This window comes from Lampetra planeri, chromosome 22 (genome assembly GCF_965212315.1).
Source record: "Lampetra planeri chromosome 22, kcLamPlan1.2.h2, whole genome shotgun sequence".
In the NCBI taxonomy this organism is placed as follows: domain Eukaryota; kingdom Metazoa; phylum Chordata; class Hyperoartia; order Petromyzontiformes; family Petromyzontidae; genus Lampetra; species Lampetra planeri.
Window position 1 is genome coordinate 10,146,802 of NC_136128.1, and position 25,036 is coordinate 10,171,837.

General features: G+C 45.2%; 1 protein-coding gene across 1 annotated transcript; it reads left to right on the top strand.

Annotated features, from left to right (window-relative positions):
* The first annotated feature begins 12,551 nt into the window (after positions 1-12,551).
* PSMB2 (proteasome 20S subunit beta 2) lies at positions 12,552-24,512 on the top strand. Its single transcript, XM_078604396.1, has 6 exons — positions 12,552-12,736; positions 14,318-14,440; positions 17,782-17,852; positions 20,354-20,516; positions 22,868-22,917; positions 24,116-24,512. The coding sequence occupies exons 1-6, from the start codon at positions 12,646-12,648 to the stop codon at positions 24,266-24,268; spliced, it is 651 nt and encodes a 216-aa protein (XP_078460522.1). The 5' UTR covers positions 12,552-12,645; the 3' UTR covers positions 24,269-24,512.
* Positions 24,513-25,036: the final 524 nt, after the last annotated feature.

Below are 25,036 nucleotides of genomic sequence, written 5' to 3' on the forward strand. Positions count from 1 at the left end.
ATTAATTTTGTTTATTTAAACGTGTACGTTATATTCTTTGGGTCTTTCGGTAAAGTCACGTAGATAGTTCTAGATTTGAAGCTTTCGTGACTGCAATGATTCATATTCTTAGGTTTTTTCTCCAACCATTATATAAACGCAGTGGTAACTCCTGCAATCTCTCATTTACTTGATACAGCTGTCGTGGCTGTGACGGTACCACCTGAAGACGGAAGCTTGTGTTGCCTCCGAAACGTCGTGATTTTTATTTTTTATTTTATTTTACTTTTTAATGTTTTTACCTACGTGACTTCACGTAGATAGGTTCAGAAACTACGAAACGTCGTAGTTTTTTGTTTTTTGTTCTTTTCTTTTAACCTATCTACGTGACTTTACCAAAAGACCCAAAGAATATGAATTCCTGCAGTCACGAAAGCTTTAAGTCAAGTGGACGTTTCAATAGATACTGTATTGTATTAATGCAAACACGCCAAGTGTGAGCTCGTGGTGGTCAGGATGATAACCTATAAGCTCTAACGCTGATAAGAATTCTTCTTCTTATTGGCTTGACCAGATATTGTTCTTTGGTGGTGGCGTCATTGGCCGTACATTCGTCAGCACTGTGGCCTGAAAAGAAGGGAAATATGAATAAGTTAACGTTTTGGGCATTGGCCCTTCTACGTAACACATGCATGTTTAGAGTGATGTGCTATGGCACGACCCTGGAGACCCGAGTTCGATTCAGATATTCTGACGAATATCGACGAATATCTGAACCGGTCATGGGCCTCCCCTAGGTCGACTCAACCTCAAATGAGTACCTGGTGTGGTGTGTAAAGATTGCTACTAGGGAAACAAAGGCGGTCTGGAGTGGTGCTAGCCACCCACCCCCTCGTGTGCCGTTCCGGCCTTAATAGGTGCAAGCTAACAGCACTTGCCCCAACAGTTTGTTAAGGCTATACGGGGGATTTTTGTGTTTGCTATGACAGGGCCATTGCTTAAAACATCACCTATTAAATTAGTTTTTCTGTTAAGGCCACAGTGTTGAAGAATGTGTTGGCTTGTTGTTGTTGATTGTGCACCGCTGCCGACGCAGCAACAGCAGCGTTCATTTACAACAACGGCAATAGCAGTCGATGTTCCCACTCGCCATTCAAATGCGAGACATTGGTAGAAATCACAGAAGAAGATGAGAGAGAATAGGCTGTGTGTGTGGCTCGGTCATGTTGCGAGACGACGGGAAAACGATGTTGGGTCAGAAGGTGGCAAGTGATGCAAGTGTAAGGAAAGAGATGAATGTGAAGGCAGAAGAAGACAAGGTGAGGGTTGGTGGGGGGGGGGGCGATGTGGTGGCATCGGACACGGTGGCACGAGGAGCGGAACGAGAGATGGCGCAGGACAGTGGACTACACGTGAGTGGGACAAACGCGTGGAAGAAGAAGAGATTCCATGCGGGACAATACTACGACAATGACTCAGACTGACTACATTCCTGTGGCATTGTTAATTATGATGCGGCTGTTACTGCTGATACTCTAATAAAGGAACTGATGCTGCTGCTGCTGATGGTGATAATTTTATTACATTTGCTGCCAATCACTGTAATGTGCAGGCGAGTGGTGATGATAATGAGTATGCTAAATTAACAAAGCCCGCAATGATGACGGCGCTGGTGCTGATGATGCTGCCGGATGACGATCACGATGATAATTATGCATGTGTAGCGTCAACGATTCAGAGACAGAGTTTGTAGGAGGCACTTTTCTTCATCGACAACTTCCACGGTATCGTCCGCACACGCTCCACAGCAGCTCAGCGCAGCCTGTCCACAACACGAGCCGTCCAACACCGACGGCGCTGACTGAGACAGCCAATGACTCCCCTTCGTAGCGCGATGTCTAGCGGAGACATTTAGCGACGATGAGACGAGTCCACTCCCAGAACCGGCGGCCTCGAGTCCCCGCGCTCTGGGCTCCACCCTCTCCGCGCCTCCCTTCTCGAACCCGCTAGCAGGTTCCAGACGCACTCCAAATGGTGTCATCCGTGAGCCTTGCCCCAGTTCCTCCGCTTTGCCCACGCGCCGTGCACACCCTCGCCGGCGTGTGTGCTGTCTGTCCACCACAGTTGCAGCCGCTGTTCCCCAGCCGGCGCTATTACACTACATATGTGCAGATATATGTTGAACTTCTTTCGCGCCGTACGTAGCCAACCGTGCTCACCGAAGGTGCTGGGGGAGGACAACAAACTAAGCACAAAAAGCAGTTCTAAGAAATGGGTTTGTCAATTTAGATGATGTAAAAGTGTATCGTAGCTCCAGTGGCTTCCTAGCATTGGAAGGAAGAGCGTTCCAGACGGACGCAGAAGCGCATCTGAAGGCGCGCGATGCTGTGACCGCCGTCTTTGCTCGACGGTTAGGCAAGAACGGCTGCTGCGAGGATGACCGGAGTTTGCGTGATGGTTTATGCTCTTTGATGCTGTGCTTTGACGAGTGATCATGAAACGTAATGACCAAAAACGACATCGATTACATCGACGATGATGATGATGCCGTTGCTGCTTTTACGTGTGCTGCCAATCACTCTAATCTTTAAAGATGCGTAAAAACGATGGTGATTATTTTGATGAAAACGACGACGATAACAGTGATAATAATAATAATTTATGATGATGATGTTTTTAGGCATCACTGTAAAAACGACTCGGTCTCGTTTTATTGGTGCTCAGTGTGGTAAGCGAAGCGCTGTATTCGCGACGCGCCGTCGCCTTGCAAAGGGTAGCAAATTAGCATTTAAGACGGGGCGACAGTGTGGGGTGAGGTTGGTGGTGGTGGTAGCGGAGAAGAGAGGTGGGGGAGCGGGCTGGGGGGGGGGAATAGATGGGGGTGGTTTGGTGGGGAGGAGACGGTTTATATCATCTTTTTTTTCTCTCTCTCTGGCTCTCGCCCTCTCTCTCTCCAGTTTCTTTCTTTTCTTGTTGGCAGGCCCTGTCGCGTGTCGCCCCAGGGCCCAATTTTCCGCAGAGCGCCGCAGCGCGCCCGAACACGCATCTGCCACGGAGCCCGGGGCGGCCCGAGGCCTCGGCCGCTCCCCGCCGCACACCACGCAGCGTGCTATGCCGCTGCTGCTGCGGCTGCGGCTGCTGCTGCTGCGGTGGTGGTGGTGACGGCAGTAGCAGCAGTAGCAGCAGCAGTAGAGGAGCAGTTTAGGGGCGCCGCGGTGGTGAGATGTTTTCCGCCTCGCCTGGTATGAAGGAGGTGGTGGTGGGTTCGATCCCGATCCCGACCCTGACGCCTGTTGTGTATATTTGGACTCTTAGGTTTTTTTCGGTAAAGTCACGTAGGTAAAAATACATAAATAACGAAAATAAATAATAAGACATAACTAAAATAATAGAAATAAAATAATAAATTTCGATTTAAAGCTTTCGTGACTGCAGGGATTCATCTTCTTGGTTTTTTCGGTAAAGTCACGTAGAAGGAAATAATAAAATAATAATAAAAAATGCTTTATTATGTTTAATTTTTATTATTTTATTTCTTCCCTTCTACGTGACTTTACCGAAAGAACCAAGAAAATAATAAATATTGTATTTCTATTATTTATATTATTTATGTATATTATTTATTTATTTTTCCCTACGTGACTTTACCGAAAAAACCTAAGAGTATGAATCCTTGCAGTCACGAAAGCTTCAAATCTAGAAGTGTATATTTGGAGTTTGCATCTCCTCTCTCTCTCTGTCTCGACCCGTGGTGGTCGCACTGATTTTTCTCTGGGTCCCCCGATTGTTCCCTCCACATTTAGAATTAACGTGCTGTCGAGAATAGCTGGCGACTATAAATGTCCCCGTGATGGGAAGCCACTTCAATTGTGGCCAGGTTCCTTCTGAAAAAGAGCCATATAGCTCAGTGGGCCTTACCTGGTAAAAGTAAAAAATAATAATACTGTTATTACGCGTGTTTACCCACGGGTCCTGCCAAATGTTCCCAGGACGGGCGGGGTCGTGTGTTATCCCAGTTCAGTAATTTATAGATTATTTTTCAAGATTGGGATGGATGCTTGGCCAATACCACATATCGTTGTATAGGCGTTTTTTAAGCTATGGGTGGAAACCGGAGAATCCCAGAATAAAACCCATGCAGAACAGGCAGAGAGAACATGCAAACTCCACACACACACTCCACACACACAGACACCCGAGTCGGGAATCGAATCTGGGAACCCTTCTTGATGTGAGCCACGAGTGTTGCGACGGTGTCAGCCTGCCGTCCTAGCAGTCACACTCATAGCAACAGCATCAACAGGGGTAGTACCAATAGTTATTCGTAGAAGAAGTAACAGGAATGTAATCCGCAGCAGCAGTAGCAATAGCAGTACCTATCAGCCAGCAGCAGTCTGAGCAATCGTACGAGTAGAGAGAGGCAGCTGCAGGAGTGACCGCAGAAGAAGAAGCAGCATCTCTATCCAGCACATCACCAGTTCACACCCCTTGGAAATGAAAAATTAAAAAGTATTTTTTTTTATTGAGAAGATGCCCTTGAAATGTCGCCGTGTAACTCCTGCCAAACACTCACATTCCCTCCCCCCAGAATGTTCGCATTTTTGTACAAAATCATTCACATACTCTCAGATTAAAAACGCTAAGCGACATTAGAAATGTATAAACCCTCGTAGGATTAGCGTGGTGAATTATGTTTGGTGATGTTTTTATTTTTTATTTTACCGAGGTCACAGTTCGTCAGTCGTAGACAGCTCATCATCAATGCCGTAGGCCTCTGGTTCCTTGCAGTCGGAATGAACCCTCTCTGTACGGTGAAAATTACTCAAGTAGATGCTGTCACTGACAAACCCACAGACGCACAGATAATGTTTCTCATAATGTGCATAATCATGCCTTTAATTTACTCGGGAAAGCATCATTTAATGTCAAGATTTCTTTTCAGCGGGGCTCTGTGTCGCGTGGTCAGACCAGTTCCACGAATGAATGTTCGGAATGTGGAGAGTGCCCAGAGAAAACCTAACGCACGCGAGCGGGACACATTCGAAGCTCCGCGCACATTATGGACTCAACAACAACAACAACAAAACCTCACTCTTTGGTTCTTTCGGTTAAGTCACGTCTAAAAATAAAATAATAAATTAAAATAATAGCGACGTTTCGATTGCAACACAAGCAATCATCATCAGGCATAAAAGAAATAGCAACAAAAATCTAACTAGAAAACTATAGACAGACATACAAGCAGACAGACATCACAAGGACACAGAGAGAGGACACATATCGGCACAGAGAGAGGGGTCGTTTCTGTGACGGTCCTTTAAATATAGAGAGGGGGGGGCGGGGACGGAGAGAGGGAGGGGGCAGAGAAAATTAGCATATCAATGAGTGGACGGCAACGTGTTGCTGCTGCGCAAGTAAGATGACGACGTGGCACGGCACGCAAGCTTGAAAATTAGGAGAAAGGCACACTAAAATTAAATAACCTCGCAAAATATCGAAATGTGATGTAATGCAACACAGAGAGTCGGTCACCACACAATTAACGCATAGCCTGGTTGATTACGTATTTCAAAGATTGCTAAGTTAGAATTTAAGTGTGAAAATTCCAAAAGAGAGGACACAGGCAGAGAGAACAAATAGCCAAAATATTATTTTATTAAAAATAAAATATTATTTTATTTTATAAATAAAATATTATTTTATTTTTAGACGTGACTTAACCGAAAGAACCAAAGAGTAATTCCTGCAGTCACCAAAGCTCCAAAGTTAAGATTGAACCACTTCTACGGGGAAGTTTTAAGCTTATCTTTTTTTCTCTCTCTAGCTATTTGTTCTCTCTGCCTGTGTCCTCTCTTTTGGAATTTTCACACTTAAATTCTAACTTAGCAATCTTTGAAATACGTAATCAACCAGGCTATGCGTTAATTGTGTGTTGACCGACTCTCTGTGTTGCATTACATCACATTTCGATATTTTGCGAGGTTATTTAATTGTAGTGTGCCTTTCTCCTAATTTTCAAGCTTGTGTGCCGTGCCACGTCGTCATCTTACTTGCGCAGCAGCAACACGTTGCCGTCCACTCATTGATATGCTAATTTTCTCTGCCCCCTCCCTCTCTCCGTCCCCGCCCCCCTCTCTATATTTAAGGGACCGTCACAGAAACGACCCCTCTCTCTGTGCCGATATGTGTCCTCTCTCTGTGTGTCCTTGTGATGTCTGTCTGCTTGTATGTCTGTCTATAGTTTTCTAGTTAGATTTTTATTGCTATTTCTTTTATGCCTGATGATGATTGCTTGTGTTGCAATCGAAACGTCGCTATTATTTTAATTTATTATTTTATTTTTAGACGTGACTTAACCGAAAGAACCAAAGAGTAATTCCTGCAGTCACGAAAGCTCCAAAGTTAAGATAGAAACAACAAAACCCTCCATTGCTGTCCTGCCGTTACCTAGTCATCTCTCCGTAGCCCAAGCCGACGACATTTAGTATTCCCCAGACGGTGTTCCATCCGAGAACGACCCAGCTTCGGCCCCGGTCAGATGCCAACATCTGATGATGTCGGCGGGCACTTTAAGAGTGACACGAGAGGCAATGGATCAAAGACCCCTCCACGCGTTCGCCAGTATAATCTCTTACACTGCAGGCAATGGGTAAGGGCTTTTAGCAAGCACCTATTAATAATGCCAGTCCGGCGGCCGAGAGGACTCCGTTGCCAGAACGATGTCAATCATATTTTCTATCACGTATAATATTTGAAACTTTTTTTTTCAATAGAGACCTGACTGATTTTGTACACACACACACACGGCCCTCGAGCGTGTTTGTGAAAACATACAAATATAAAGATCACCCGTATAGGCTTAACAGACTGTTGGGGCAAGTGCTGTTAGCGACCCGAGTGACGATTATTTGAGCCGGTACTGTGCCTCCCCTAGGTCGACTCAGCCTCAAATGAGTACCTAGTGCGGTGTGTAAACATCGCCACGGGGGAGACAAAGGCGGTCGGGCGTGGTGCTGGCCACCCACCCCCCTCATCTGCCGTGCCGACCACGACCATCATATGTGCTCGCTAACAGCACTTGCCCCAACAGTCTGTTAAAGGCTACACGGGGGATCGTTGTCTTTGTGTACAACTCCCAGTCTGCAAAGCCCCCCCCCCCCCCGTCAACTCATCTTCCCCCACCCCCAGCACTCTGGTGCCGATCGCCCGCTGATTTCAAAGCGCGACAAATAGGAGCATAAAAATGAAACAAAAGAAGAATGAGAGGCATGGGCTGGCGCGGGAGCGAGTGATTGGCGCGCACAGACCTGCCTTTGTTTCCAGAAGGCGTACATGTGTCACGTCGCCTTACAGAATGTCCTATCATCACCGCCGCCGCCGCCTTCTCCCCTTCTGCATAATGGTCACGATTCACATGTTGGGGCGAGAGGGGGGCATTTCTCCCCCCTCTCAACCCCTGCAGATTTTTCAGTTGGGGGGTGGGGGGTTGAAAAAAGTTGAACTGCTAGGAGCGAGTGCTGTGTTATTTGCCAAACTCAAAAAAAGGGAGGGCCTTTTGCCAATGCCAGAGTTGGTCGCAGTCGTGTTTTGTGTGTAATTAGATATACAGCTTTCTGTGCATGTGTGTGTGTGTTTTGTGTCTTTCTTGCTGGATGGATAGCACGCTTCGGGTGTTTGGAACACAATGGCGTGGCTGTACTTGTTTGATTCACAGCCTCGACGCTCAAAAGCATTCGGTGCGATGTACACCGTGACACAATGAGGAGTGTACGGAAACGGAGGGGAGCTTTGTTGTTGTTTCTATTCACGAGAAAGAGTCTCTCGCATCGGCTCATAATTATAATGTGAAAGTGATAACCTGGCCTCCGGCTTGAAGCGAGAATAACTTAAACCCCCCCCCCCACCACCACCATGCACACAGCCGCGAATTGTGGTCTGGGGATACCGTTGCGATGATGATACAATAGCACAGAGGTAGCGCCTGCAGGGAAATTAGTAAGCACATCGCCACAGTTGTGTGAGAAAGCGAATTGTATCGGTTTGTTTTGAGGTTTTTTTTTGGAGGGCAGTGATTTCTGGGTTGAGCATTGACTCGTGGGTCCTGGTGCCGTGAAAATTCTATATTTGTTTTCCTGATGAGAATATGAGAGCCGCAAAATTTGCTTTTGGCCAACCTACTCTTTAGTTTTTTTCGGTAAAGTCACGTAGGTAAAAAAATTAAAATAAATTAAATCACGACGTTTCGGGCGCAACACAAGCGTCCTTCTTCAGGTGGGGACAACTTAGCGAAAGCACAACCGCTTAAGTGACTTTACCGAAAAAAACAAAGAGTATAAATCCTTGCGGTCACGAAAACTTCAAATCTAGAAATTTGGCTAACCGTCTGGAACGCTCTGCCTTCCGTCTGGAACGCTCTTCCTTCCGATATGAGGAAGCCACGGATGTTGTGCGCTTTTAAATGTAGATTGAAAGCTCATTACTTTAGAAGTGCTTTTTGTGTTAAGTTTGTTGTCCTTCCCCCCACCCGCACCTCCGATTAGTCACGGTTGGATAAGTACGGTGCGAAATAAGTTCAACATTTATAAATACGTACATGAAAAACGCCAACCCGAGCCAAGTGGTAGTGTGGTGTTGGTGTTACCCGTGAAACAGACTTTCCCTTCTCACTTGACTGCCTGTTAATCAATGCACGATGGATGATAACTCTGTCAACTGCTGTTCCCAGACCAGAAGTAGACCTTGTAAACTTTCGGTCTTGACATTTATAGCTGTTTAAATAGAGCCTTCCATTAATAATACGCGACATTCAATGGATTTTCTGTGGTAAACATCAATAACATGCCAATCTTCTGGTACGTTATTACCCATATCCCCCACTCCGGGTTTTTACAAAGAAGTAAGAAAAATAACTGAAATTATTTGACTAAAAATGTCTATGTGTAAGTTGAGGAATGCAAACAAATGTTGTCCGTCTTTCATTGCCACTATTGGTTCAGTGCTGTGATGTGGCTTTTACTGTAGCAAAGCTGATTAAAACTCTCTGTGAGTGTATGCAATTTGTCAACCTGTGGTTTGTTTTGATCTAAACCTCCTTCACTGTCTGCTTAAGCCATGCATTCCACAAAATGTGAATACTCTATACATGTTTTATACTGTTTGTGAGTAAGATTATAATTTTATAAACGTGTAGATATGTTTTTTTCCTATGGATTTCCCAAACACGTATTAATCATACAATGGACACTTATTTGAACAAAAATAACAAATTTAAACTCGCTATCAGTCAGTAAATACATTCCCATCGGTGCATTATCAAAAGCCTCAGCAGCAGAGACGTAAAATCAAGCAGAAATATCATCACACATTCAGGGTTAATTTTAGGCGTGGAATAATACATAATTTTACAAATATGATCACGATATGAAACTGTGTGTAAGTACAACAAGGAATAATTTACCATTCATGCAATTTGCATACTGTTGGTACCTTTAGGATAATATAAAAGTGCATAAAAATAACGGGGAAAAACCGACAAAATAGGTTAGATGATAACCACAAAACAATAAGATTATCGATTTAAAGCTTTCGTGGCTGCAAGGATTCATATTCTTGGTTCTTTCAGTAAAGTCACGTAGAAGGGAAATAATAAAATAAAATAAATCAATCAATACAATTCTCACGACGTTTCGATTGCAACACAAGCAATCATCAGGTGTGAAAGCCACCACTACGTGACTTTACCGAAAGAACCAAGAATAACAAGATTATCAGTCAAACTGCAAGCCAGAATTGTGGCAATTCATCGACATGGATAGTTACATGCCGAGTTTATATTTTGTCCTTATTCTTCATGCCTTGACCTGACGATGAGTATTTTTTTTTTACTGCTATAAATTTCCACATGATGATAGACCACCTCTACGCTCCAAGCCTGGGGTGTTTCATTCAGACGCTGTCTTCCCCACAGACCTGTTCGTCACCTGAGGACGGCTGCTTGCGTTGTGGCCGAAACGTCGTGAGAATTATTTTATTATGTTTTATTTTTATTATTTTATTATTTCCCTTCTACGTGACTTTACCGAAAGAACCAAGAAGATAGGCCACCTCATTGAGTTATCAGCTGTGGGCAGACCGCTTCTGAAAAAATGAGCTACATAGCTCAGTGGGCCTTACCTGATAAAATAAAACATCGTTTTTGTTTATTTTGATGCATATAAAAAACCTGCCAGCCTTCAGTATCTCATACCTGTCCACCCATACAGTTTACCCGTATTCTTAAACAGGGAAATTGAGTTTCCAGGTCCATACGGCGTACAGCCGTTTCAATACGGCAAATATTTGTTTTTATTTCATGTGTTTCTCCTTGTGATGGGACTTTGTAGGATGAACGTTGCTATTTATAAGGGCACGGGGTGACCAATAAGGTCTGAATTGGTCTGCAATAAGGTAGGCCGCTTATAAGAGGTTGACAGGTTTGGTATCTCTATTGGGTAAGGGGCACCTGTTAGCTGGCAGACACTCAGTAAGACAACATTTCCCCCCCCCTTCACCACCCCCCCCCCCCTGACTAGCATGGTGAAGTGTCAGTCGTAAAAATGCCAAGGTTAGCATGTGGTTCAGAACATTGGGCCAACGTTGACCGATATACTTAAATCAGACGGCGATGGTGTGGGGATCACTCAATCTAGCAGTGTATTGACACTGATGATGATGATGGATTCCACCAGGTATAGCTATTAAGTGAAGGTCACTAATTAAGCAATTTAATCTGCATTCTCATATGTCGAAAAGAGTACGCTGCAATATCATTCCCGGGGGGGGGAGAACTTCATTAAACATTTCCTGTGTTGATGTTTGTGAACAGCAGCGTCGTCCTTATATCCAGCAGCCTTAAGGCAACTGAAAGCCAATCCTTTAAAATGTTACTGCAGCCCAAAAACCTTGCAACAGAATCCAAGTTTCGCCATTATTCGGGATCACCAGTGGAGTATATATATGCTACAAATACCGCCAGAAGGTTGTGCTTTGGGCTGTTTCATGAATAATTCTTCCTCCAATATGAAATTGTATTCCACGGCCCCCTTTGTCCATGTGCAGATGGATGAAGGCCTTCTAGTGTTGTGGCAGCCATCGGGGCTATTTGACCATACAAACACGACGCACGCTGCTCAGTGCAGGATGGTGGACATCTGTGAAAAAATATCTTTTATAGCTCATCAGATTCCTCCAGTATAAATACATATTCTGATTCCGATTCCGACCCAGGACTTTTTAAGATGCTAGCAACCACTGATGTCACCTGTGGCTGCCAATAGAACTTGTTGTTGCATTAACCGCACACCTCTTCAAAGTCACGCCCTGCTAGAGACTTTATGGGGCGCGTGTTATATTCACGTTTCGGCCTTAAGTCGATCATTTTTGGATCATCATCGTCATTATCATCTTTCGTGAGTTATCAAATCCCCCCCCCACTCACAACACCTTAACAGTACGGGCGACAGGGTGGCCCTGGTGTGCACACACGTGCCTCGCAGCGATAAGCCCCTGGGTTGGATTCCTAATTCGGGTGCTCATCTCTGTAGAGTGTAAATGTTCTCTCCGCCACTGTTTGCGGGAGGTTTTCTCCGGGTTCTCCGGTTTTCTCCCGTAGCTAAAACAACCCCCTGCACTCCCCACCATTTATATGTGACAGGTATTGGCCAAAACATCAGAAATTGCCGAATAACGACACGGCAAATTACACCTTTGGGGGTCACGCAGCGGCAATATCGCCAGCAAACCTGACAACAATAATAATGCAAATTATTTGTCGCTGCTCCTGCATTGTAAGTGGCGCACTAGCACAATTAACAAGACACTCCGGTCTCATATAACGCTGCGTATAGTTGCCATAGCGCGAATTGTATGTTTGACACGACCAATGTATTAGAGAGCCGGGTTAGATATAACGCGATCGAGTGAAAGGGACTATGTTGCAGCGCGAGTAGCCAATAATCGCTCGTACGGCATTTTCGACGTAGCATCATCATCGCACAAGGCACTGGGATGTTGCTGGATGCTTCTAGATGTTACCCTGCCCCTTCTAACCTCCTGACCTGTCCCCTACTAACCTCCTGACCTGCCCCTTCTAACCTCCTGACCTGTCCCCTACTAACCTCCTGACCTGCCCCTACTAACCTCCTGACCTGCCCCTACTAACCTCCTGACCTGCCCCTACTAACCTCCTGACCTGCCCCTACTAACATCCTGACCTGCCCCTACTAACATACTGACCTGCCCCTATTAACCACCTGACCTGCCCCTACTAACCTCCTGACCTGCCCCTACTAACCTCCTGACCTGCCCCTACTAACGTTCTCACCTGCCCCTACTAATGTTCTGACCTGCACCTACTAACATCCTGACCTGCCCCTACTAACTTCCTGACCTGCCCCTACTAACCTCCTGACCTGCCCCTACTAACATCCTGACCTGCCCCTACTAACGTTCTCACCTGCCCCTACTAACGTTCTGACCTGCCCCTACTAATGTTCTGACCTGCCCCTACTAATGTTCTGACCCTGCCCCCCACTAGAGACGCGTCACGCAAACCCAAGTCTCGCGAGATCCAAAACATCGCGAGGGTGGGCGTGACGTCACTCGCCGAGATCTCACCGACGGGACAAGATGGAGTATTGCATCGGCATCCAGGGAAAGGACTTTGTGGCGGTGGCGGCCGATACAGTGAGCGCGCACAGCATCGTGGTGATGAAGCAAGGTGAGGGTTGCACCCGTCGTCGAGATATCGCCGCGGTTAATTTCTGTGGTTTTTTTGTTTGGCGTTGTAAGCGTGGTCGGGATGTGGCCCCGTGCGGCCTAGCGCGCCTGGGACTCTCGGATGGATTCGCTGCGGAGGTAGAAGCGCCTCGCCCGCCCCGGATTCTAGGAGAGGCCGATGGATCTCGCGGCCTAGCGTCCGTTTGGTGTGCATTTTAGCTTTGTTTTAATTGTGTGGGGTGTTTTCATCAGTGACTTATTAAACTGTTGTGTTAACATAAGTCAGATGCTGAGACGTGTTTTAATTTGGGTGACGTTCGGTGGTTTTAGTGAAGCATACTTTTAACCGTAATGTATAAGACTCAATGCCTGCATGACTTTTCATTTTAGAGAGCGGGAGGACATGCGGACAAGAGTCGCTTTATTTCAATGTAATCTTATCAACACTTTAATTTAACGCGTATGTTGTTATATTGTCATATTAATACGTACGATGTTATTCATTAATGTGTGTATACGTTTTGTGTTTATCTACAAAAGATATTGGAAGTAAACTACGTTTTTGTTCCATTGAATTAGATGACAGCTCAATGAGACAAACTTCCAGCTACGATGTTTTGCAGTACACAGTCTATTTTAAAGGTTCTTTAGAATTTTAGTAGAGTTGCTACCTGAGTGTGACAAACAAGGTGTTCAACAATGCCATGAGGTTAATACCATAGCCAGTGTAAAACATATTCATTTAAATGTCGGCTATTAAAGTCAGCATGTGTGATTATTAATTTTAGAGGAAGAAATTGGAATAGAAAGATTCTGACAAGGGACTGCGTTTAAACGGATGTTTAGTCATGATTGATTTTAACACACGTGATTATTTTTATACAGTATGTGTTCATATGTTTAACTGTTAATGCATGTATTTCGATGCGTTGTCTGTTTTATTGAAAAACGAATCGATATTAAATGACAGCTTGTGTTTTTCCAACAGTGCCTTGCATGACTCTTTCTATTGGTGGCTGCACGTCGAACAGGACTTTGTTCAAACCGAGCTGTACCAATACTGATTTTTGTCTTACTCAAAATAATGTAACTCGTAATGTTTCATCACATTTTTTTTGGAATACCCAGTGCTATAACATTCAGTGCCATTAAAACAATTGTTTAAAATATGCAGTTATATTTTTCCAGTTATATAACCTGTGACTGAGGATTCCATTCACATTTTTTTATTTAAATATTCATTTTCTTTGTAGATGGAACAAATAATAACAATATATATTCCCAGCAGCTCTCCCGATATATTTTTCACCTGATGACGATTGCTTGTGTTGCGATCGAAACGTCGTGATATTGTTATTATTTTTCTTATTTGTTCTATCTACGTGGCTTTACCGAAAGACCCAAAGAATATGAATGTCTGCAGTCACGGAAGCTTTAAGTCAATATTTAAATATTAATTGTTCGGCTAATGAGTTAATGAAATTGGAACATTTAAAAAGGTAGGCAGTGGACCAACCTTTGTTTACCATATAAAACATTGCACAATTGTTTTAACCTAATCTCCAACGTTGCCCGCACTCAGACCAGGAGAAGATGTTCCGGCTAAGCGACCGCATCCTTCTGCTGTGCACGGGGGAGTCTGGAGACACAGTGCAGTTCGCCGAGTACGTGCAGAAGAATGTGCAGCTCTACAAGATGAGGAATGGTGAGGGTGCTTGGCTTTACGTGATGAAGGTTCGGGGAGAGATGGGGACAGTCTGGGTTACGTTATTAATCTTAGAATTTACTCTCACTGACAAATTGTCTGAAATGTAAAGATCTAGTTTCAGTGACAGTAAGAAAACCACGTCTTCGTTGACCTGTTATTCATTGTTTACGTTTAGTGAAGTAATAATATTAAAATTCTGACGAATTAGTACATCAATTAGATAATTTTAAAAGGGAATCATCTATCGTTTCCTTGTTATGATTGCACAGGTGAGTAAACGATTTAAAGATGATAAAATGTGTATCAAAGTAAGGAATTAGCAAGGAGAATGTCAACTATAGTTAAAAACCAGCCAGGACCTGAAGATTATAAACACTTTAACAAAGGGAGTCTAGAAAATGGATATTGCAGTGTCAAAAGTGGAGACATTTTAAATAAATTTTACTCAATTCTCACAGACAAACCTCATATTTCTAGAGATGCCTGTCTTCAGCAATTTAACACGGGAAGTGATCACAAGCTGGCCTTGTGCAAGTTGAGCTTTAACGTTGCCAAAAAAAGAGGACGAAGCTAATGGCAGGCAAGAACAAGACGGTTAACATGAAAAAAAATCTACTTTAGGAGGCAGGAGAATTTCGATTGTTCTCAGCAAAGAGATTCAAATCCCTAGAGAGGCAAAGTGATGAAATAGATGTCACCACTTGGAAGTAATGAGATAACCAACGTTGTAATTGACGGTGCAAGGGGTTGGAGCAGGTGGGGGGAAATAAAAAAATGAGCGGAGGACGAGTTATCGAACACTACACAATTAATGTTGAAGAAAGGCATGAAAAAGCTAAGAGATGTGAAAATGTAGAACATTTAATGGTATGAATCTATAAAATGTAGTGGTATGAATGTAGAACCGATAGTCATGTGAATCTATATTCTAAAGTAGTATGAATTATAATCTTGGGTGATGTGACTCTACAGAATCTATTGTGGTTTTATATATAAGGAATGTAATGCTATTCATCTACAGAGCATTCATTGTTTTGAGTCTATATAGACGATAGTGATATGTAAAATATACAACATGGTGTGTAGCTAGATAATCCAGTGGTTTTATTGTATTGAATCTCAATTTAACACGTAGGCTTGGCGCCCAATATTATTCATAATAAAGGTTTTTGGATTAGATCGCGTAAATATGTGTTGTTAACCCACCACCACCCTGCATAGCCAACTAGTAAGGTTTGTCGCATAAACACAACGTGCCAATTAGTTCCTACTTTAGTACACCTTTATGATGTATTTAATCTTTTAGTATGAATTGGAAAGCACACATTTTTATATGCATGATTTATTGAATATAGCATGATTTTTTTAACGAATTTTAATATTTGAATCATATCCCTAGTCATGGCATTTTCACAGCTATCGCATTTGCAGTAGGAAAGAAACGTTCCGTCGTCGTTGTGAACGGGAAATATTGACATTTACAAACATTAATGTGCTTCTGTTAATTATCCTCAACGGTAATGCAATGTTCAAGTCACGAACAACAATTAACCAGTGTGGACAGTAATACATATTTAGACGATGTTTGTAGAAAATTTATTTCGACACGATGCTAAACCCACTGAGATTCATCGTTCCCACATGTGACCGGGTCACTTTGTGTCCCGGCAACATTTCCACGAGCTTACAAACGTGGTGCTAAGAATAGCATGTAACTTGGTTGTCCTGAAAAGCGTTTTTATTTTGATATGTCAATTGCAGTGAATTTATAATTTTCATGCCCATTTTAAAGTAGTACTCTTTATATTTCGCTGACATTTTTCACAATAAAATTGTCATTTATTGAAATTTTTGATTTTATTTATACATGACAATAACTGTTGCTGGATTAAACTTGCCAAATTGGTGATTTACTGTGCCACAATTGGGTCTTAATCATTTGCCATGATCTATCTTCTGCTGGCTGACGGCACACCCAACTGTCACCATCTCTCTCACAATACAGCAATCCATCTAGCACCACGGGTTGATTGCATTTATCTATCTCAATGCAGTTATTCTTTGGCATATTTCCCACACTTGAGTATAGCAAAATGTATAAGTTGCATAGGTGTTAATATTTTAATGGATACACATTAACACTTGAGAACTCTATTTGGCTAGTTGACTTTGCTCTAAAGGACCAGATATCTCTACCCATAAATATCGTGTTTACTTCAGTAATTTCATACGTGAGTTTAAACGTTATAAAATTATGTAATTGTACGTGCAAGTATTTTTTTAGATCATCCAGATTGCTAAATCGAACCACCACACAGAAATACATTGAAGTATGGTTGAGGTTAGGTTTGCTCGAAGCAGAGCATGTTGGCGAACATCGCCTTTTGTACCATTGGAACCTCATTTGCCAGTAAAAAATATGATAATTGGGTTTTTACCCTTCTATCTGGCAACAAAACTGACACCTTTTTTACAAGGAGTCATGTTTGCATAGACCACAATATCTGCAGTCATAATGCAAACAAAAAATATGACTGACGTGCACCTTTTGGTATCATCTGGTCCAACCCATGTGAGACTAGGCTCTAAGGAAAGCTGTCTCGGGTGTGGACCAATCAACTTCAAGAACAGTGCACATTATCAGAGTTATATTTTTTGTTTGCATTATGACTGCAGGTATTGTGGTCTATGCAAAGATGACTCCTTGTAAAAAAGGTGTCAGTTTTGTTGCCAAATAGAAGGGTAAAAACCGAATTATCATCGCCTTTTGTGTTTTTTAAGTTTCCATCACCAGCAGTTGAGCCTTTGAGACCGAGAGACTCGAGCTGCATTAACAGCTTTATGGCAAGCTTCCAGGAAGGTATTTCAGGCCAAAAGCCCACTGCGGCTTGTCCGCCTTCACAAAGTGAGAAACGCGCGCACCGCGCTCCAGCTGGGAGCGGTTTAGGTCCCGCTGACGCCGTCATCTGTGCACGGGCGCGGATTAACGCATTCCCGCGCCTCCGCCGATCCCAGGACGCACGTGCCTCGCTTCCCAGGCGCACCGGAGCCCTGCCCATCTGTCATCTCGTTAAGCAGAGAGCCAGTAATCAGAATTAATAACTTCACACGTGCGCTAATAAGCCGTAATGACAGCTGAGAGCAAGCGCCGGCGTCGCTTATTCTCTCATCACGATTCCCAGGTTTTATTAGCGACAACAACACATTTCAAATTGCGCAGCTCTGAACGCGCTCTTGCTTCGCGTTGAGTTTTGCGAGATACCCCCGCTGCCGCCCCCCCCACTCCCTTTTTTATTTGATTTGCTAAATGCGTTTCTGTCTTCTGTGTTTGGCCCCAGGATATGAGCTGTCACCGACTGCTGCAGCAAACTTCACGCGCCGAAACCTGGCCGACTACCTACGCAGCAGGGTGGGTCCCTCGCCGACCGCCGCTGCCAAACGCCGAAAAATTCTCATAAATTGTGAATCGCTGGTTTGGCAGGGCCCGGGTTCGCATTCTGCGGGACGGCGAGCCGTTTTTTTTTTAAAGTATGCTTGGTCGACGCTTATCAAAGGACCTTTTTCTCACACATCCATCACCTGACTTTGGCATCACAGCGATGGTACCTTGTTGGCGTTTTTAAATTTGTGCATTAATCACGCTGTTGGGGCGATTAAGTGATTTATTAAGTTAACGTTTGATTTGTATTTAAAAAAAAGTGCCTGTTATGATCTCCAACAAACTATTTTTTACGTTTCTTGTTGAGGCACGTCTCTCAGTTATGTCACTGGTCTTGAAGGTGTGGACTGGTAGCATATCCACTTGAAATGTTATCAACCATCACATTAATGTTAAATTGAACAATTTAGTCTGCGCTATAAAGTTCTGCATAGTTCTGCATAACACATTATCCTTTATCCTCCCTTCAACAACCCCCTGCAAATTTATCATGTTTTAGGGTCAATTCTACTTAAGAATTGATAAAAAAAAAATTCGTTTATACTGTTGTCTATTTTGTATGTTGTCTTGTTTTCCCATTCGCGTAAATATAACATTTGCGTATAGTTTGCCAAAATCATAAACGGTGCACTCTTACATGGGACTGTAACGCATGGTAAAAATTGGCATTGCTAAACAAAGGTGTATTGACAACTGACGTGCAATAATAATTTCTGTTGCATTGTTAGCTATGATCTACCGTGAACTCCTACCGACTTTTGTTATTCGTACTAAACTTCCGAAAGCCTACGTGTTAAACTGTGTTCAACTTCATTTAACTCCCGTTGGCTGCGCACAGAAGCGGTGCTTTTCACGCTCGCTTGGAGTTAGCTCGCATTGCCCGGTTGGGACAGGACGGTGACACGGTTAGATGGTTGGCTGGTCATCTGGACGTACAGATGAGTCTCTGCACGATTGCGGTGACCTGACAGAATGACTGATGGAGACCCCAACGGTCTGGACGGGAGGGCGGCTCTGAAGGAAGATCCTTGGCATGTCACGGCACACCAGCGGTTTCTCCTAAATCGCAAGCGGGCGGGCAGTGCTGGGTGGCCCGCGCTTTACATGGAGATGATAACAGATGTGAGGCTGGAGTAGTCTTGGCAGCCTTCGCAACATGCCAAAAAATCTTATCATTTTAGCTATTTTTTTCCTGAATAGATTAATTCCAACGTTCCTTGGCACAAATTTGTCCGTCGACTTGTACGCTGTCTCCTGATGGATGTGCGGCAGGGGGTTAATGAGCAATGGCAGTGGGGCTCACGTGAGTGAGGGGATGTGGTGCTCGCTTGGCCACGAACGTTGAAAATCGTGGTTGCCGCCAACGCGTTGTGGGGGTCCGGTGACAATCCTATGAACACCGGGGCCCACTACGTGCTTTTATTTTTTTTCATATATTTTTTACAAGCGTCATGCTCACATCTCTGAAAGTACACTTGAAATGTGAACGTGGAATGCCTTTATTTACAGCACTTGCAGAATGTACGACGTAATTTTGTATTCTACTGGTCTTTCGCTTAAGTCACGTGACTTTACCGAATATTAATTCCTGCAGTCACGAAAGCTTTAAGTCAAGTTGTAATTTTGATTCAGCTATTGGCGTAATTTCATGAGACGTAAAAAAAAACATTCCTTTAGGACCATCACTGTGAAGCAATGTGTCGGCGGATGTTGAAGGGCGCTGGAAGATAATGCCACTCCACATCTGAAGTCGTTTTTTTCGGCCTTTTTTTTTTATTCCCTACAATGAATTTTGCACGTCAATCAAACAATACAAATTTTTACTCTAGAGCTGAAACAATAAACAAATTATGCAAGTGAAAACCAAATATTCGTGAATAAAATGTTGTACGCAACCATTGGTGATTGTGCTGAGATGTAAATTCACGACACTTAAACCTTGTTTAATCACACCTCGTGGAAACTGGACGATCGCAATCAGAATTTTTTCTTTGAGAAGTCCGATTAGAACGCCGGCCCAATTTCACTGGCACGACGTTAATCTCCCGAGTCATCCAGCCACTTCTGAATGCACTTGGAGATCAGAGAGCAGTGTCTCATCTCACAAATCCTATGCGATATCCATGATAGCGACTATTCAAGTTGTGCCAATCTAAATGTGTTGCCAGCCTTGCAAGCCGCACACCACACTTCTTGATAGCACCCACTGATTTCGTTTCTTTACTTTCAATTCAATACCCCTCCGGTTTTATTCTGATTAATGCTACCGGTGTAATGTCATCCGTCGATAATTCTCATCTTCCCAGAAACGGGGCACAGGAGCGGATTTAGCAGAAATATTACACCTCCCCCAAAGGTTCAGTCAAATGACCTCCGGGTCCACTTAATAAGAAAGGGGAACCTCTTTGATTCGGTTTGTTGGCCTCGCGGTGTCTTCCCCGCCCCGTGTGTGCGTGTGTGCGCGCGTGCAGACCCCGTACCACGTGAACCTCTTGCTTGCTGGGTACGAGGAGAGCGAGGGGCCCTCCCTCTTCTACATGGACTACCTGTCCTCCATGGTGCGGGTGCCGTTTGCGGCGCACGGCTATGGGGCGGCCCTCACCATCACCATCCTGGACCGACACTACCACCCCGGTGAGTGCCGCCCACTCGGACAGTTAATATCGTCGTCGTCGGCGGCAGTCGGCCATGATCTGTCCACTGCTGGATGAAGGCCTCTGTTTAAGGGTAGTCCAGATCGAGGCCAGTTTTCCCCCCCCTTCATTGGGCCCTGCTGCGGCACACTCGGGCTGTTGTTTTTTTCGAAGGAATTTCTGTTTCCCGTTCTGTGAGCGGCACTTCGTAGCGGGCTCGCGTTGAGTTGTAATAAAAAAGGAAAAAAGGCTCCTCCATTTCGACAATCGATGTGTAGCGCTTCCGCATGAGCTCAACGTATAACTCCCTCCCTCCTTGGTGGACATAACGTATTGGAATTCGTGGACGATTTTTGTTAATGCCCGTTGTACGAGTGGGGAAAAAAATCTGTGGGAATTATGTATTTGCAAGGGCGGAAACACCCAAAGCTCAATGCAGATATTCAAAAATTCAACGCTGTATTGCCATATTCTGGCAACCTCAGCACAAGCATGCAGTATATCTGGTATTCCCAGGCAGCCTCCTATCACAGTACTAACTGTGATTTGGGAGCGTTTGAGAACTAACAATCGGCCACTTGCAGGGGGAAATTGTTCAATTGAAGTTGTCACCTGTGGCACTTCTCATTCGTTAGCAGTCTGCATGTTTAGACCTTGAACGATTTGCGACTCAAAAATGTGACGATTTGTCGCAATTATGGGTCACGATTTCATTCAGCAGATGATTTTTTGTTTTGTCGTGCAGTGTTGTCAGGGGTTCCACGAACCAGCCACACGCAGTATATGTGACTCCAAAAATGCTGACTTCTCACGCGCACAGTGCAGTGCATCTGTCACGAGCATAACAATGGAATCGTTGCATGCCGACAAAGTATCCTTATGCATTGCCATAAGCTCTGTGTAGATATGATTTATTGTATTGGTTTTGTTTTACACCGTGCTTCGTTCAAAATTAAATACTCCATAATGGGGGTGCAAGCGGTCGAACGTGCCAAATTATATATTTCACATTGCGAGCTTTATGAACGTATACAAGAGAACATCTCTAAACTCAACCACTGCAAGGTCTGCTCACAGCAGGGGGAGCAGAGGCCCCCTTAATGACGCTGGGAGTCTTGGGATTCGGTGGATATTGCCCGGGGCTTGGAGTGCCAAACTAGGCACTTCTGCCGGATGTAGTGAATTGTTATTTTGTTTCGTTAAGTCAGTGATTTTCTTCTTCTCCTTCCAACCGCAGTTCTAAAGGCCCACCCACAGGCCAATGTTGCCGCCAAGTTCTCTAATCAGCGGGCAAGTGCGATATTCGTTAGGCTGAGCTTTACCAATCAATTGACGCGCTGTCGATATAAAAAAAAAAATTGCAATGACAAAACTGGCAAAGAGGTGGACTGTAGTGGCTTCGCGCGGAGCGGAGCTGAAGAGTTCTCCCATCAAGTGGTGCAACTCGTCCAGCGTGGCCCTGGCCGGCAGCTCGCGTACGCTCGCGGACAATTTATTCCGGCCAACCGTGCACTTCCCTTATCGCCCCTCGCCACTGGTTTATTAAGAGAAGCGCCTAATGAAGGCAAGCCCCTCCGGGGGGAGGCCACTAACGGTGGCTGTGATGTTGGTGATTAAGCCGCAGACAGTCCGCAGAATTAATTAAGAGCCGAGCTATTGCCGTCTTCCCGGCTGACGTGACGTAAAGCAGTGTTTAAACGCGACCATTGCCGAGCTTACGCGATCAACTGTGGGGCACGACGATAAAGATTTTTCACGATGCGGATATCTGCGCGCGCTCCCGCGACGTGTATTTGCGCTCATTAAAACGTACGTGCGTACGTACTTAAGAACAACCGGATAGGGAGGGGGGGTGGTGGTGGGAGGCAAATCAAAGCGGCGTTTTTTTAAACGGACGCAAGCCCCCGCTCCCGTTGCTACGCGCGTTCGCGGCACGCGCCAGGACGCGCGAGCGTACCCCGCGCGCACGCACGCACATGCGCGGGGGGCGCGCACGGAGAGAGAGAGAGCGGGCGAGGAATGCGCGAGGAAAGCGGCAGACAGAGGCATCTCGCCTCTGCAGCCAGCACCCCGCTGGCATGACTAGAGCTCCTACTGCTTTTCATTAGCCCCCCCTATCACATCAAGAGCCGGCCTCAGCCCATAATGTGCTTAAGCATCGGTCGGGCAAGCGGGGCAGGCGGGCGGGGACCGGCTTTCCGTACGACGGGGCAGTTAATGTTGCGCGCAGGCTATAAAGAGAATGCACAAGTGCTGCTGGAGTTATCAATAGGCATTGATCACTGTGCGGGCTCTGTTTTTGCTAATGATGATGATGATGTTCTTATATACTTGATGTTATTGTTGTTTTAGACTTGACCCGGGAGGAGGCGGTTGAGATTCTGCAGAAATGTGCTCAAGAGGTAATGTGTGGTTTTGCATTGTGAATCTCGAACCAACGTCAACAATGCCTGACAACAGGAAAATATAAACAGTTGTTTAATGTTCTGCAAAATGACCCCCACTGCCCCTTAATGTTTTTAACTCCTAAGCAAACATTTCTCTTCCCCCAATATCCACCGTCCTAATTAACAATCACTTATCAAAGTCAGAGAGATTTCATCAAGCGTTGCTGCCTTTCACTTTCTAGACCCCTTGGTCAAATGTTTATATCGTTATCTTTATTGCCATGAATATTTCTGTCAATATTTGTTGCTGAGTATTTGTCGTTAACTGTACCCTAACGGAGGTTTAGATGAACTTGGCCGCAGTGGAAAAACCCTGCATGCGGGTTTAATGTTTTTTTCCCTCTGTTGCCCGTGAGCGAACATCGGGTGCAGAGTAGCCACATTCCTCGTTTGACTTCCGGTTCACAACTCGGGGCAACAGCGTTTAATTGGGCCGTTGCGGCACATAGCACGCAGCCAACATCTAATAAACACAACGTACTTTAATGATGTCGCCGCTGTACTTGGTCGTAGGCATGGCTCTGGCAGTGTGATAAATTATCATGATTCCAGGGGTGGGTGTGGGGCCAAACTGTTCCAATCGTTTGTCCTCACGTGTTCTCTGCCGTACGTTTCGTCTTGTTTTTTTTTCCGTTTTTTATCTTCGTTGTCCCACTGGCCCAAAGGCATAGTATAATTTGCATGTTATCTTAAAGTCGATTATTAGACGCGCGCGATTCAATCCGTGCATCGTGGCAGTGCAAGAATCGGTTGCGGTTTGTGAATTGTTTACCTTGCCCGCTCATGAGCCAATGATTTTTTAGCGCTGGCGTGGTGAAGCCTGTGTATTCATGGTACCCAAGGCGGAAGTGTGGGGACTTTAGTTGATTACCTTGCAAACGTACACGGATCCAGCTTTTAAGCGCGCGGCTCCCTGCCTGAACCAGCTGGCAATTTTCACCGTCACTTTTTTTTTTGCTCAAGAGTTACGGCCACTAATCAAGCGTGCTCGCACAAATTGGGGGTGGCTTTTGTGCCTTGCGCTAACGTGTCACGGGTGACTGGTCTGCGACCATCTGCTGCGTTCGTGTGAACTGCACTTCCGCCGTGTTTATATTTATATATTTTTTATATTTACTCACCTCTTCCCCCGTTGTGCGTGCCCCGAGCGCAGATGCACAAGCGCTTCCTGGTGAACCTGCCGGCGTTCACCGTGCGCATCGTCGACCAGGGTGGGGTGCACGACCTGCCGACCATCAGGGCGAGTGCGGCGCCCTTCAAGGAGCTGCCAGGGGTGGTGGCCGAACTCCCCAAGGCGACCGCGTAGTGCGAACGTGCGCTATCCATCGACAAGGGGCGGGGGTGGCAGGCATATCAAACGAGCGCCAGTGATATCGCCCCATCAGCAATGCGGTTTATACTGTTGTCCTGAATTTCGTTATCTAGATATTCCGGTCTGTTGAAGTGACGGGATGGGAGGAGGGCAGGGGGGGAAACTGTTATTGTTTCGAAGGCTTTTTTGTGTCGTAATTTTGTCAAGCGCTGATCGTAAAATAAAACGGTAGCTTTCATTTTTGTCCTAACGATGTACGGGGCTCTTGCTCCTGCCCTCTTTCACCCCCCACCCGCGTGTCCACCCACTTCCTGACACGTGCCGCCGCTTCTCTCCCTCGTCCGTCTGCCCATCACGAAACTAGTTTCAGATGTCGCTTGCAGCGCTGCTGGTGTTTTTGGGGCCGGCTCGCCGCTTGGCTGCGCACCACCGTCAGCGTTTTGTGCGGGGAGGGGGTGGAGGAGGGGGCGGGGGGGGGTTGTGACGGTGGGCTGTGGGCAACATCGCGCTCGCCCATGAACGATCCGACGCGACGTCGAAGTGTTCGTCAATTTTTAGCGCAAGCGACGAAACCAGCATCTGCATAGCTTTCTGTTTACTTGTGGTTAATTCGAATTTTCTTTTCCCATCTCCTCTTCCCAACCCGTTTTTTTTTCTCTTGCGTCGCCCGCGAATAACTGCGACGATCTTTGCCGGAAAAAAATAAATCGCCGCACCCGCCGCCTCCCTCCACCGTGTTTGAAGAGTGTACAGCTGTGAAGC